General features: G+C 45.1%; 1 protein-coding gene across 5 annotated transcripts in view; it reads right to left on the bottom strand.

Moving 5' to 3' along the window:
* LOC122804204 (activating transcription factor 7 interacting protein) overlaps positions 1-13,627 on the bottom strand; it is a 758,747-nt gene that overhangs the window by 199,958 nt on the left and 545,162 nt on the right. For all 5 annotated transcript variants that reach the window (XM_044073945.1, XM_044073934.1, XM_044073906.1 and 2 more), the window contains one exon: positions 1,030-1,106. In XM_044073945.1, the coding sequence (XP_043929880.1) occupies positions 1,030-1,106 (77 nt within the window). The remainder of the gene's footprint in view (positions 1-1,029; positions 1,107-13,627) is intronic.

The following is a 13,627-nucleotide window of genomic DNA, read 5'->3' as shown; positions in this document are numbered from 1 at the left end:
CTTTAATAAAAATTAGTTTTCCATACTACCCTAGCAATTGGTTTAACTTGTGAATCTTTTTAAGTGTTTTTAATATCATAACATTTAAATGCATTCAATAAATTTAACTTCAGAGACAATTCATCTATCTCCTCCTGATTTTTACCAGGTTACTATGATGACATACGCAATGTTTAACACAGAATAATGACTAAAGCTGCACACTTATAAAAGTACTAATTTAAGGGGGTAAACAACAGAGGCAGCTAAATAATAAAGGTCATCAAGAGCAGACCCATTCAAATAAAAGAAAAAGAATGACAGCAAAAACAGTGTATGTTTAGATTTTTTTTCAAATGTTAACCTGTATCTGTTGTTTACTATATGCTTTTACATATTTAATGAATAAACCTCTTCTTCAACTATGACAAATATTTAAAAAAAAAACAATTTCCAATATTATAATCCACAGATAAAAATACAAAAATTATATAAAATGTAGTATATGGTATAGAATTTACTTAAAAAAATCATATTACAGCCTTTTATATGTACCAGACAGATTATTACCAAAACAAAAATGGTCTAGCACTGCTGCAGTGATACACCACAGCCACTTTGAATTTCAAAGACTTTTTCAATATAGAAACAGTTCCAAAGGACAAATTCTAACAATACTATGTGATTAAATAAAACCTGTACCTACATAACAAAGAAAAAAATACAAAACATTATTTAGCAGCAAAATGTGCATCTTAAATATATTAAGCACTTTTACCCAAACAACTAAATACTAAACTATGGCATACAGTTCTAAAAATGTTTCCAATGGTAGGGGAGATTTTACTGTTAAATCTTCTGACAAACCCCAGTGGTGACACCAAATGAAAAAGAATGAAAGCATTTAAAGTCATATACATGTCTTAACTGTACAATAATGTAAAGACACACAATTTGTCTTACAAATAACTAAGCTACAGATTTCTTCTGTGGATTATAATACTATCATAAAACTGCCAGTAAGTTGTTGTCTGAGAAAGAGGTGCCTACCTGTGCAGTGCTTTCAGCTGATCTCTTAGTGACAGAAACATCACTAGTACTTGTTGGTCTCTTTGAAATCTGACTTTCTAAAAAGAAGGAAAGCACAAGATTAAAGCTTGCTTAAGGATATAAATACTTCTTACAGTACTGAATTTAAGCAGCGTCAATGAGTCTACCTAAAACTCTGCACAGTAACTCATGAAATGTGCAATTTTGTGATAAAAGAAAGGATTACAGTTAAGAGCTACTTGTTACTCAGAAAAAAAGAAGTTATGTACTCACCATAACATTCCATCTGAGTAGTTAGACTTCATTTGTCATCAACCTGTGGGATGCCGGATCCAGACCAAATATGAGACGGCAGCTTCACCGGCATCTGATCCGAGCTCCAAGCTCCTCCCCTCACCCATAATACCCCTCCATCTCCTTCCTTCCCTTAGATAGAGTTTGCTATCCCAATCACATGAAACCGATCCAATAACCTTCACTAACAAAGAAAAACAGGAGAGCCGCAAAGGTGCACTCTCCTGCCTGCCAATGCAGAAAACATAATGAGAAGGTCAGGTGTAGGAGGGACGGACGGCTGAGTAAATAACTTCTTTATCTGAAGTAGTTTGACTTCATTTGATCATCAACTTGTGGGACAGATTCCCCAGTGACCAAAACCTTGGGTGGCCCTCATGGAAGGATATTTTGGAGCAACGCGGAGGCAAAGGATGCTCTCCCCCTGGAATCCATGTCCAATTTATAATGAGAAATGAAGGTGTGAGATGAGGACCAAATAGCTGCCAAACAAATATCATCCAAAGACACTCTAGACCAAGAGGAAGCTGATGTAGCCATGAACCTGGTAGAATGGGCATTTATCCTACCCGGAAGGGACATACCTTTTTCTTTGTAAACCTGAAGGGTGCAAAGGGAAATCCATCTGGCAATGGTTACCTTAGAAACTGGTTTACCCAGAAAGGGTGTAGCAAAAAACACAAACAACTGATCAGACTTGCTTTAGTCTGGGCTTTAGTCATGTGCAAGTAAAAATGTAGCCGTCCATGCACTTCTAATAAATGTAATTTATATTCACCCCTGTTCTGAAAATTTGGAAAGAAAACAGGTAAATTGATTGATTGATATTTGTTTCCGAGGCCACTTAAGGCAGAAAAGAGGGATTAATATGAAGTGTAACCCTGTCTTTATGAAAAATCACATATGGAGGTTTGACGGATAGTGCCTGGAGTTCTGACACTCTCCTAGCAGAGGTAATAGCCACTAGAAAAGCTGTCTTTCAGGATAAAAATTTTAAATCCACAGAAACAGCAGACTCAAAGGGTGGAGCAACCAAAGCTTGCAAAACTAGGGTAGGGTAAGGTCCCAAGGAGAGGTAGGATCTTTAACCGGGGGTATTAAAAGAAAGGTACCTCTAATAAAGGTTTTGCAAAGTCTGGAGGAAGCTAAAGAAGCCATGTTCTCACCTACGTGGAAATTGGAAATGGCAGCCAGTTGAACTTTTACTGTAGATGAGCTGGCACCCTGCTGGAAAATGTATGCCAAGAACTCAAGGACTGCTGGAACAGGAGCTGTGAAAGTGTCCAAATCCCTCTGAAAAGCCTAGACAGAAAAATGCTTCCACTTCCTGCAGTATATTTTTCTGGTAGACTATTTATGAGCTGCCACCAGAACAGTCTTGACCAGGAAAGACAGACTGGGAGTCCTAGCAATCAAGGGAACTGGAGCAGCCAAGCAGTGAGCTTCAGACTGCCCAGGTCTGGATGAGGGACCCACGAGGGGTGCGAATTGAGATCTGGTATTGGATCCAAGATGAGAGCAAAGAAAGGGAAACCAGACTTGGCGAGGCCAGAATGGGGCAATGAGGATGACTCTGCTCCCCAACCAGCGAGTTTTCTGGAGAATTTCTGTCATGAGAGGTAAAGGGGGATAAGCAAAGAAGACCAGAAAGCCAAGCATGAACCAGAGCATCCCTGGGGGAATCCCCCTGTGGGAGGATCAGAGCGAAGAACTCGCTGCACTTCACGTTGAAAGGAGATGCAAAGAGATCGCAGCAAGGTTAACCCCACTCAAGGAAAATCTGCTCTGCTGCAGAAGGGTTCAGAGACCACTCGTAAGGCATTAGAATAGTCCTGCTCAGTTTGTCCGCCAGGATGTTGGATCGACCCGGAATGTGCATTGCTACCAGAAAAAGTACAGTTGTGTACCTACCATAAATATAGATGTTCGAGTGTATTCACTGTTGCAGTCATTACACTTGGGTTATCCTGCTGGCAGGCTACCCGCAGTCGGCCCGAGTTCCAAAGTCTTGGTCTGGCGTCAGTTGCTGTCGCCTCTTCCCTGACGTCCGTGCGCCAGGGGTATAAAAGATGCAACAGACGCCATTTTCTTCATTTTTTCTTGCCCCAGATGTCAGGTGCCCCCAGATAGGAAGGCTGGAAAAATAAAATTATGCCAAAAAATATGCATGTACTAATATAAAAATTTCCTTCATCTACAAGCAAATACACCACATAGGTTGTATAGAGTTGAGAAGTACAGAAAAGTCCCAGCAATGAAAAGGGGGATGGTGGGTGGGTAACCTGGACTGCAACAGTGAATACACTCTAACATCTACATTTATGGTAGGTACACAACTGCACTATGTTCATCGTGTTTCACTGTTGCAGTCATTACACTTGGGTTGAATCCCAAAGCTGAGGTTGGGCAGCTGGGTCTAAATTGGATTTGGAGAGGCTACCAGGCCCTGCAGGACTGCAGTGGCAAAGCCTGCTCTGGATTTAGAGTAGAGAGGTAAGTGGTAGTGCTTGGTGAAAGTGTGCACTGAGCTCCAGGTTGCAGCTTCTAAAATGTCTTTGGTTGGTACTCCTCTGAGAAAGGCTGCTGAAGTGGCTGCTGCTCTGGTAGAATGTGGCCTAATGCCCTTAGGCACTGATTTGCCATGTTGTGCATAACAGAAGCGGATGCAGTGTCCTATCCATTTTGAAATTGTCTGCTTTGTAATAAGCTTTCCTTGTGATCCTGCAGCATAGGCTACAAACAGTTGCTCAATTTTTCTGAAAGCTTTTGTTTTGTTCAAGTAGAATTGTAGCTGTCTGTGTACATCCAAAGATTGCAGAAGTCTCTCCCCTTTATTCTGGGGATTTGGGTAGAAAGTTGGTAAATGAATGGTTTGGTTCAGGGCCACACTGGAAACCACTTTTGGCATGAATGTTGGGTTTGTTCCAAGAGAAACCCTGTCCTGATGAAAAATGATGAAAGGTTCCACAGCCACTAATGCCTGTAACTCTGAGACTCTTCTTGCTGAAGTTATTGCTAGGAGCAGAGTAGTTTTCCATGATAAGAATTTTAGATCAGCTGTGCTGGCTGGTTCAAAAGGAGGCAGTGTGAGTTTTTCTAAAGGAAAATTGAGATCCCAAGTTGGTACTGGTGCTCTCCTTGGGGGTCTTATGTTTTTTGCCCCTCTGAGGTACTGTCGTAGTAGATGATGTGAAAAAATAGGAGGTTCCGTATTGTAATGAGCTGAAATGGCAGAGGCATGGATTTTAATTGATGAGAAAGATAGGCCTTTGTCCAGCATCTCAGTTGGGTATTGTAAAATCTGAGGAATATATGGAACAAGTGGTTTGAGCCCTTGTGCCTGGTTCCAAGCACAGAATCTCTTCCATTTTTCTGCATAAGATTGCCTAGTGCTGGGCCTCCTGGCTGCTAAAATGACATCCATAACAGCTTTAGAGAGATGTGCAGTCTGAGTGGCTACATTATCTGCCATGCTGCCAGATTTAAGGTTCTGAGTTGACTGTGCAGAATCTGATTGTTTTGTTGAATCAGATGATGAGGAATTTGAGGTAGAGGCCAAGCTGGGCCTTGAGACAAGCTCTTTAGGATTGGGTACCAGTGCTGGCGTGGCCGGTCTGGGGCAATCAGGATAATTTTTGGCCTTTCTTGTCTGACTTTTAGGAGCACCGTGGTAAGAAGAGGCATCTGTATTTGGCAATTGTGAGGGGAGGCAAAAAGATCTATGTCTGGGCATCCCCATTTCCTTGCTATCATGCTGAACACCTGTGGATTTAGTTTCCATTCGTGAGGATCCGTGAGATTTCTGTTTAGTTCATCTGCCAGTGTATTTTTTGTTCCTGGCAGGAATTGTGCCTGCAGATGTACTTGATAGGTCAGTGCTGTGTTCCACAAAGTCATGGCTTGCCTGCATAGGGGGTAGGAATGTGTCCCCCCCTGCTTGCTTATGTACCACATAACTGAGGTATTGTCCGTCTTTATTAGTAGTTGTCCTGGATGTAGTAGGTCCTTGAAAGCTGTCAGGGCATTCTGTACAGCTAGCATCTCTTTCTGATTGATGTGAAGATGCATTTGCTCCTTGGGCCACGTGCCCTAAATAAATTTTCCTGCCATATGTGCCCCCCAGGCATAATCCGATGCATCCGTTGTGATGGTCTGCCTGGCTGTGGGTAAGGTGAAAGGCTGTCCCTTGTTGTGGTAATAGGCCTGGGACCACCATCGAAACTCCTGTTGTAGGCAGGGAATTAAAGTTATGTTCTCCAGGCTGTGACAATGTTGAGTCCAAACACTTTTTAGATACCATTGTAGTTTCCTCATATGCAGCTTTGCATATGGAATCAGTAGAATGCAGGATGCCATGAAGCCCAGGGCCTGCAGAATTTTTCTTGCAGGGAGCTGGGTTTTTGTTGCCATCATTTGAAAGTAATGAGTCAGTTGCCTTTGTTTGTCTGGCGTGAGATAAGCCATCTGGGCAGTTGTATTTAAACTTGCACCAAGGAATATTATCTCTTGAGAGGGCACTAGTTTTTATTTCTTTTCGGTTTACTGTGTACCCTGGGCAAATCGTTTTACAAATGCCAGATGCTTTAGAAGAATGTCCTTGCTCTTTGCTTGAATAAGACAGTCGTCCAAGTAGGGATATATTTCAATTCCTTTTTGTCTGCAAAATGCATTTTGTGAAGACCCTGGGCGCAGTATATAAGCCAAAGGGCAGTGCAGAGAATTGGTAATGCATTGAGCCTGCTATGAATCTGAGGTATCTTCTGCAAGATTGTCTGACTGGGACATGCAGGTATGCCTCCTTGAGGTCCAAAGCAAATAGCCAAGCCTTCTTGCCCAGCATGGGTAGAAGTTGCTGTAGTGTTAACACTTTGAATTTTGGAACATCCAGGAAAGTATTTAGGATTGACAGGTCCAGTATTGGTCTCCAGGCTTTGTCCTTTCTGGGTACTAAGAAAAGTCTTGAGTAAAATCCTTGTCCCTGTTCTTGCTGTGGAACTCTTTGAATAGCTCCCATGTCCATAAGAGCAGCAATCTGTTTTGGTGCCTCTGCCCATTGGTTTTGTGGCAGGTCCGGCATACCTTTTGATTTTGGAAGTGTGTGAAAGTGGAACCTGTAACCTTGAGAAACAATACTCAGTACCCATTTGTCCTGGGTGATTATGTGCCAATTTATTGAGAAAAGTACTAGCTTTCCCCCTAGGGGTGCTGCCAAAAGGTAAGTGCTTGGCATCTGTACAGGGAAGTAAATGGGACTGTTTCCAATAAGGTTGTGATTTGTCTTCCCCTCCTTTGGGGGCTGAAGCACCCCATTGTTTAGGTCTGTAGGAGCCTTGGGGCTGAGATCTGCCTCTTGGGCGTCTGTATCTGCCTCTTTGTGGCCTGTCTGACACCGGAAAGGACCAATTTTTTGAAGGTCAGTTTCTGCTAAATCTAGGTGGTTGAACCTGTAAGAAATCCTTTACTGTCTGCATTGATTTTGCTTTATCCTCAATTTTCTTTAACACCTCTTCTGCCTTAACACCAAACAAAATATCATGCTGTAGTGGAGCATCCAATAATTTTACTTTAACATGGTCAGGTAAACTTTGTTCTTTCAACCAAGCATGCCTTTGAATAACAGAGCCTGTAACTGCGGCTCTACAAGAAGCCTCTAATGAATCAAAATCACATTGCAGAGTATGCTCTCCCACTTGTTCAGCTGCATGCAATAAATCCTGCATTTCCTTACTGTCAGGGCTTTCTGAATTTGAAACCATTTTCTGTTTTAACAATGACATGAGGTACTGTTGATATTTAAGCATGTGAAACTGGCAATTTAAAGCCCTTACAGCTAAAGTAGCAGAAGTGTAAACTTTTTTCCCCCATCTGTCCAGAGCTCTAGAATCCCTATCCGAGGGGACAGGATTTTTAGCAGTGGAAGCCTTAACCCCTTTAGGACCCTGAGAAATAGTTTCTGGATGTGCAGCGGGGTTTTTGTAAAGAAATTTATAAGAGTCAGGGACTCTGTAGTACCTGTCTGGCTTGACTGGTGCAGGGGGTAAAGAGACTGGATTCAGAGAAAACACCATCAACATAATCAAGCACAGGTGTAGCCAGGGGCCTTGTGCTGAGGCCAATAAAAGACAGTCTCTGAGCCTTTTCTTGGATTCTGAATAATCCTGGCTCTCCCAATGGAAATGCTCCCTCATGGTGTGCAGGGATTACCCAAAAGAATAATCCTCAGGTGGAGGGTCTGAAGGTATAGACTCTTCTGCATCAGAGTCCTCATAGGGAGGGAGAGAATATACCTGATCAGAAGAGGAATCAGACGAAATAGAAATCTGGTCAGAGAAATCGTAGTCAGTGTCTTGCCTAGGCCTTTTGTCAGGAGGGGGATGGGAACCCCTGATTAAAGTAATTAGGTCTTCGGTCATTTTAAGCATCTGTTTCTTTGGCATGGATGACTGTTCAGGAGAATGCTGTACTTGTTTCCTTGTCTTTAATGGTGTTTTTGACTTTGCCTTCGCTGCTGTAGTGGGCTTAATTGTAAGTTGTATAGGTCTGAAAACACCCTCAGAAGCAGACGCCTGCTCAGCGGCTCCGGACCCATCTGAGGAATAGTTTCCGTAGGCCCAATACCTTGAGTTTCCACAGGCCTCGATGTCTCCACGTGGCTGTTGGTTACGGCCTGTGGCTCTGAGGTAGCAGGTGTCAGGGGCTGCAAAAGCGCCTCACTGAGAACTGGCGACTGGCCTAGAAGAGGCTTCGTCGGTTTTGGATCTCAGATGCATGTCCTTTTCGTTGTCTTTGCGTTTCTTTATAAATTCCGGTCGTTGGTTGTTCCAACGGCATTATGTAATTAAACCTTCGGCCAAAATAATGTAAAGTAAAATCAAACCGACTTTTAACAGTGCGTTTATTGATTCTAGCACAAAACCGACAACTGGCAATGTCGTGGTCAGGGCCTAGGCAAGGAATACAGTAAGAGTGAAAGTCTTTATGAGGTATTTGCTTCCCACAAGAAATACAATTATTAACTTTTACTGACATCGGTCTGGAGCAAGAAAAAGTTTCCCCAACGGGGTACTTAGCTTTATTGAAGACTTCGTTCTGAAACTCAATTTTGAAAATCTCAGGAGTCGGCCAAACGGCACTTGTGAACTGCTTTTGCTTCGGGCACTGTGCGGCAAGACTGAAGAAAATGGCGTTGGTTGCATCTTTTATACTTCCTGGCGCACTGACGTCAGGGAAGAGGCGACAGCAACCAACACCGGACCAAGACTTTGGAACTCGGGCCGACTGCAGACAGCCTGCCAGCAAGATAACCCAAGTGTAATGACTGCAATAGTGAAACACGATGAACACCGGCAGGTGGAGATCACCCATTCCCACACTCTCATGGCCCTGCTACAAAGGGGGTAAAGATCTGGTTCCTCCCTGCTTGTTGCTGTACCAGACCACTGACATGTTGTCTGTCTGAACTGCAATAGTTCCCACAGAAAGAAAGGCATGAAGGGCCTGCAACGTTAATAAGACCACCCTCATCTCTAGAACATTGACATGCAATTTGGTCTTGTTCAGGGACCACAAGCCTTGGATTGTCCTGCCCGAGCAATGCTCTCACCACCCTAGTTGGGAGGTGTCCGTGGTCACTGTGGCTTGAGGAGGGGCTGCAATAAATGTTCATCCCTCAACTAGCTCCAGGGAGCACATCCACCAGATAAGGGTTTTCCTGCATGTGTTGCTTACATGAATTGATGTGTCAATGGCAGATCCAATAAAGACCATTGGACTGCTAGTGCCCACTGCAGAACCCACATATAAAGATGAGCACAGGGGAGAAGATAAATGGTGGCTGCCATGGAACCTAGGGCTCTTAAAACCGCCAGGGCTGCAGGAAGATAAGACTGAAGGATCACAAACACAAAGTCATAAGTTTTGGACTCTCTCTGGAGTTGGAAAGACCTTGGACTGTAACGTATATATCTGCACTCCAAAAGACCTGAACTGGGTCTAGAGAAGACTTGGATATGTTGATTGAAATTCCCAGCAAGTCGGACAGCTTCAAGAAATAGTCTCTGGCCTGACAAAGTAGACGCCTGGTGGGAGTAGGCAAGGAGCCAATCGTCCAGGTACAGGTAGACCTGTATCACCTGAAGTCTCAGGTGAGCCGCTACTACTGCCATGACCTTGGTGAACACCCTGGGGACTGTGGTGAGACTGAAGGGTAGGGCTCAGAATGGATAGTGATTGGCCCCTAGCCAAAAGCAGAGGAACCTCCTGGAGCGTCTGTGCATTTTGATGTGGTAGTATGCGTCCTGGAGATCTATTGAGCACATCCAGTCGTTCTACTGCAGGTAAGGCAGGATGGATTGTGGAGTGACCATCCAGAACTTCTCTTTGGCAACTGACAGGAGTGGAAAGGTCCAGGATAGGCCTTAGGTCTCCCATCATTTTTGGAACTAAAAAGAACCTGGAATAGATGCCTGACCTGGACTGATTTTGGGGGGACAGGCTGGACGACTCATTTCCTTAGCAACTTTTCTATTTCAAGTGCTGCTGCCTCTCTTTGAGTGGGTGGAACGTCCGGGAGGTGTTTTGGGGGAACGGGAGGAGTCACAAAGGGGATGGTATAACCTCTGGACATTATTTGAAGCACCCAACGGTCTAATGATATGGACTCCCATGCCGTCAGATGCATAGAAAGGTAACCCCCCCGACTGCCTCCAGAGCAGTCGGACAACCCCTCAGGGATGCTGCGCGGGCCTGTCCGAGAAAGTTCTCGAAACCCAAAATTTCTTGGACCCCTCCTGCCTCTGGGCTGGTGTTTGCCCTGACCCCCTCTGCCTCTAGGGGAAGGTGAGTCCTGAATGTCCCAGGAATACTGAGACTTCTGCAACCACATCTTCTTTTGCCCCCTCTGATTCCTGGAAAAGGATCTTTGGGGGTTAGAGAAGCGGATCCCGATAGCAGACAGTGTCTTCCCGTCCTTCTCACTCTGGAACAACGTCTCATGAACCACCTTGCCAAACAAGGAAGAACCATCGTAAGGGGCATTCGCAAAAGATGCCTTAAAGGGTTCTGTGAATCGACAAAGCCTAAGCCAGGTGTGTCGCCTCATGGCAATGGCAGACCCAGCCGCCCTTGCTGCTCCTATAGTAGCATGTGAATGTACGCGCATGAACATATTAGTAACCACTTTGAGAGTGGCCATTGGTAAAGAGAATGTGCATTTATCCGGTGACATGGACTCCGGGGGCGACTCAATGAACTCCTTGACCAGGTCTCGCTGTAGAGTACTTACATGGGCCAAATAATTCAGCGCCCTTATAGAAAAGGTGGCTGAAGATGTCCGCATTCCCAGACAATCCATGAACCTGGACTGTCGGTCAGGGAGATGGACCGTAGAACTTTCCTGGGCTAGTTCTTTCTTAGTGGCAGCTGCTACCACCATGGCATCCACTGGGGACCCCTTGCTCCAACTAGGTCTGTCTACTGGAGGGCTCAGGATTCTATCGGGGTGCTTGGGGATTGGCTCCATGGCGTCCAGCTCCTTCCAACCCCTGGTGGTAATAAGTCCACCAAGGGATCCGCGGGGGGGATGGCCAGCAAGGAGGTAGACAGGCCTGTGTTAAAGGCCTCCAGGGACATCGACCCGTTCAAGGAAGGCTTGGGGTGGACCAACCCCCCCCCACCCCCCGTTGGTGCAGGATTTCCAGGATGTCTCCAAAGGAGACATTGTCGGGGGGTGATCTGGGGGAACCTTCCCCTTCCTCCAAATACATACCCTCATTGAGGGACTCTGGAGAGGAGTCCAGCTGCCTCCTTTTGCATGTTCATTTGACAGGAATCTCTTCGGTGGGACTCTCCGGAGAGGGCTCGCAAACTACCTGTGGTTCCTCGAGGGAAGCAGTCTGGGGCTAATCAAGCACGGGCTGTCCCTGCATGGGCAAAATGGCTGAGGATGCACCCAGAGGCAAGGGAGTCGAGCCAGAATCCGATGAGATGGCCAGGGGCCTCGATCCTCTGGAGAGAACCCTTTCCACCACGTCAAAAGCCAAGGGGGAGCGAGCCTTCTGAGAAACTAATAAGGAAGCTGCTCTCCCCGGATCTGCCATGGGGATCGGAGCTGAGATACCGAAGGGTAGGTCTTGACCTGACAACATCGAAGCCAAAGGAGAAAGACCCAACCCCTCGGATCCGACGCCCAGGCTTAGGCTCAGAGAGTCACTCGGGTCAGAACAAGTCTGATCCGACACGCTCAAGGTAATGGCCGGCATCAGACGAGAGAAGGAGCTATCGGGGCAAAAAAATTGAAGCGAGCAGCCCCCTTCCAGACGGAAAGGGGGCAGGCAAGACCCCAATCTGAATCTGGGCACGAATAAACCTTTGCATCATTTTGTCCATGTCTGCTTCAGATAAACTTCTGGTGGACCGCAACGAGGCCACTGACGCCAACCGGGAGGGTCGATGTATGGAGGGCCTAGAATGGGGTCTAAGCTCCTCCAGCTCTAGCAAAAATCTCGCTCGATCGGAGCCAAGGAGATGCTAGCCTGGAAAAGACTTGTTTGTTTAGGAGGAGGACCCACCGGATCCGACCGGTCTGCGGATTTCTTTCTCCCTTTGTCTCTCTCTTTCTCTCTCTGTCCTTGCTCCTCTCTTTTCTAGATTCCCTATCCACAGGCGTATGTCCAGGAGGTTGAATCCCAGCCTGGGAGGGAGAGGAAGAGACAGTGGCTGAAGTAGATGGAGCGGTCACTGCCATGACCGCGACAGAAGTAGAGGAAGTTGCCTCCATAGCAGGGAGAAGTCCCTTGAGGATCAATTTTGCCCTACGATCCTTTTGGGCCCTGGAGTTGAACCCCGCACAAATAGGGCGGTCTGAAGAAAGATGGGCTGCCCCCAAACACAGATTGTTGTCATCCGCCAAGGACAACTTATGGCCACACACTGTGCACTTTCTAAAGACCAGCTTGGCCTGCTGATCTGCCATGCCAACAAAGAAGGTACGATATAACAAAACTTGAAAACTACCCAACCCAAACACTCGCACACAACTCACTCGCAAGGAGGGAGATAAGGCCTACTCTACTACAACACAGAAAAACTTTTTTTTTTTTTTTTTTTTTTTAACGGAAAACACGATGCGAAATGAAGGGGAGGGAAGGCAAAGGGCAGAAGAAACCTGCCTACACCTACAGCAACTTTAACACCCACAAAAAAGCAGAAAACGTACCTACCAGGCCTGGAGCTCTAAGACCATGCTGCTTGGCAAAGCCGCAGCAAACGAGATCTGGGGGAAGGAAGGAGATGAAGGGGTGTTATGGGTAAGGGGAGGAGCTTGGAGCTTGGCTCAGATGCTGGTGAAGCTGCAGTCTCAGATCTGGTCCGGATCCAACATCCCACGGTTTGATGATCAAATGAAGTCAACTACTTCAAATCTGTAAAGCAGTACAGACTATCTTAAGTAAATCCTGCTTAAACTTATGGTCTACCATCTTGCACAGGTAGTCTTCAGTTTTGCTGATTTTAGCTGCTGCTACACACACACACACACACACACACACACACACACACACACTACTGTGGATCTTTTTAATATTCCTTTTCTTGCAGAGGGTTAGAGAAATAATGTTGGTGCACACAGCTGATCAAATTTTTTTTAAACAGTGATCCAGTTTTCAAAGTATAAATTTTTATAAATACAATATCTTTACAGATCTCAGTGTTTTAGGCTTATGCACAAGAGTAAAGTACAGTTGTGTACACTTACCATAAATGTAGACGTTAGAGTCTATTCACTGTTGCATTTTGGTAATCTGCTGGCAGGTTGCCCTCAGTCGGCCTGAATTCCAAAGTCATGGGTCCTGCGTCGGTTGCTGTCTTCTCTTCCATGACGTCGTCAGGGGTATAAAACATGCAGCCGATGCCATTTTCATCAGTTTTTCTTGCCCCCGATGTCAGGTGCCCCCAAAAAATTAGCAAAATGATATATATATTATTTTATTTTATTTTACATTTGTTGACCGGGCTAGTCTAGCTGGAGAAATTTCCATTTTCAGTAGAGGCCCGGGGAGAAAAGCTCCACAGAATGAGATACATTCAGAGATGAAAGAATTTACATACAAACACAAATTGTCATACAAAAATGTAATAGCAGTACTCATTATAATGAAAATCTAAGAGTTAGTAATAGAGTTAGCAAGCAAACATTAAAAATAAAAGATAACACTCTTATGTATAAAAAAACTACTACAAGAGTTAGTTACTATAAACACTCCATACAGTTCAATTCTCAATTAACAAGTTGGAAAAATACTGATTG

The sequence above is a fragment of the Protopterus annectens genome, chromosome 1.part1 (genome assembly GCF_019279795.1).
Source record: "Protopterus annectens isolate FY-2018-M chromosome 1.part1, PAN1.0, whole genome shotgun sequence".
NCBI classification, from domain to species: domain Eukaryota; kingdom Metazoa; phylum Chordata; order Ceratodontiformes; family Protopteridae; genus Protopterus; species Protopterus annectens.
The sequence above is the reverse complement of the archived record's forward strand: the minus strand, read 5'-3'. Positions and strand labels throughout refer to the sequence as shown.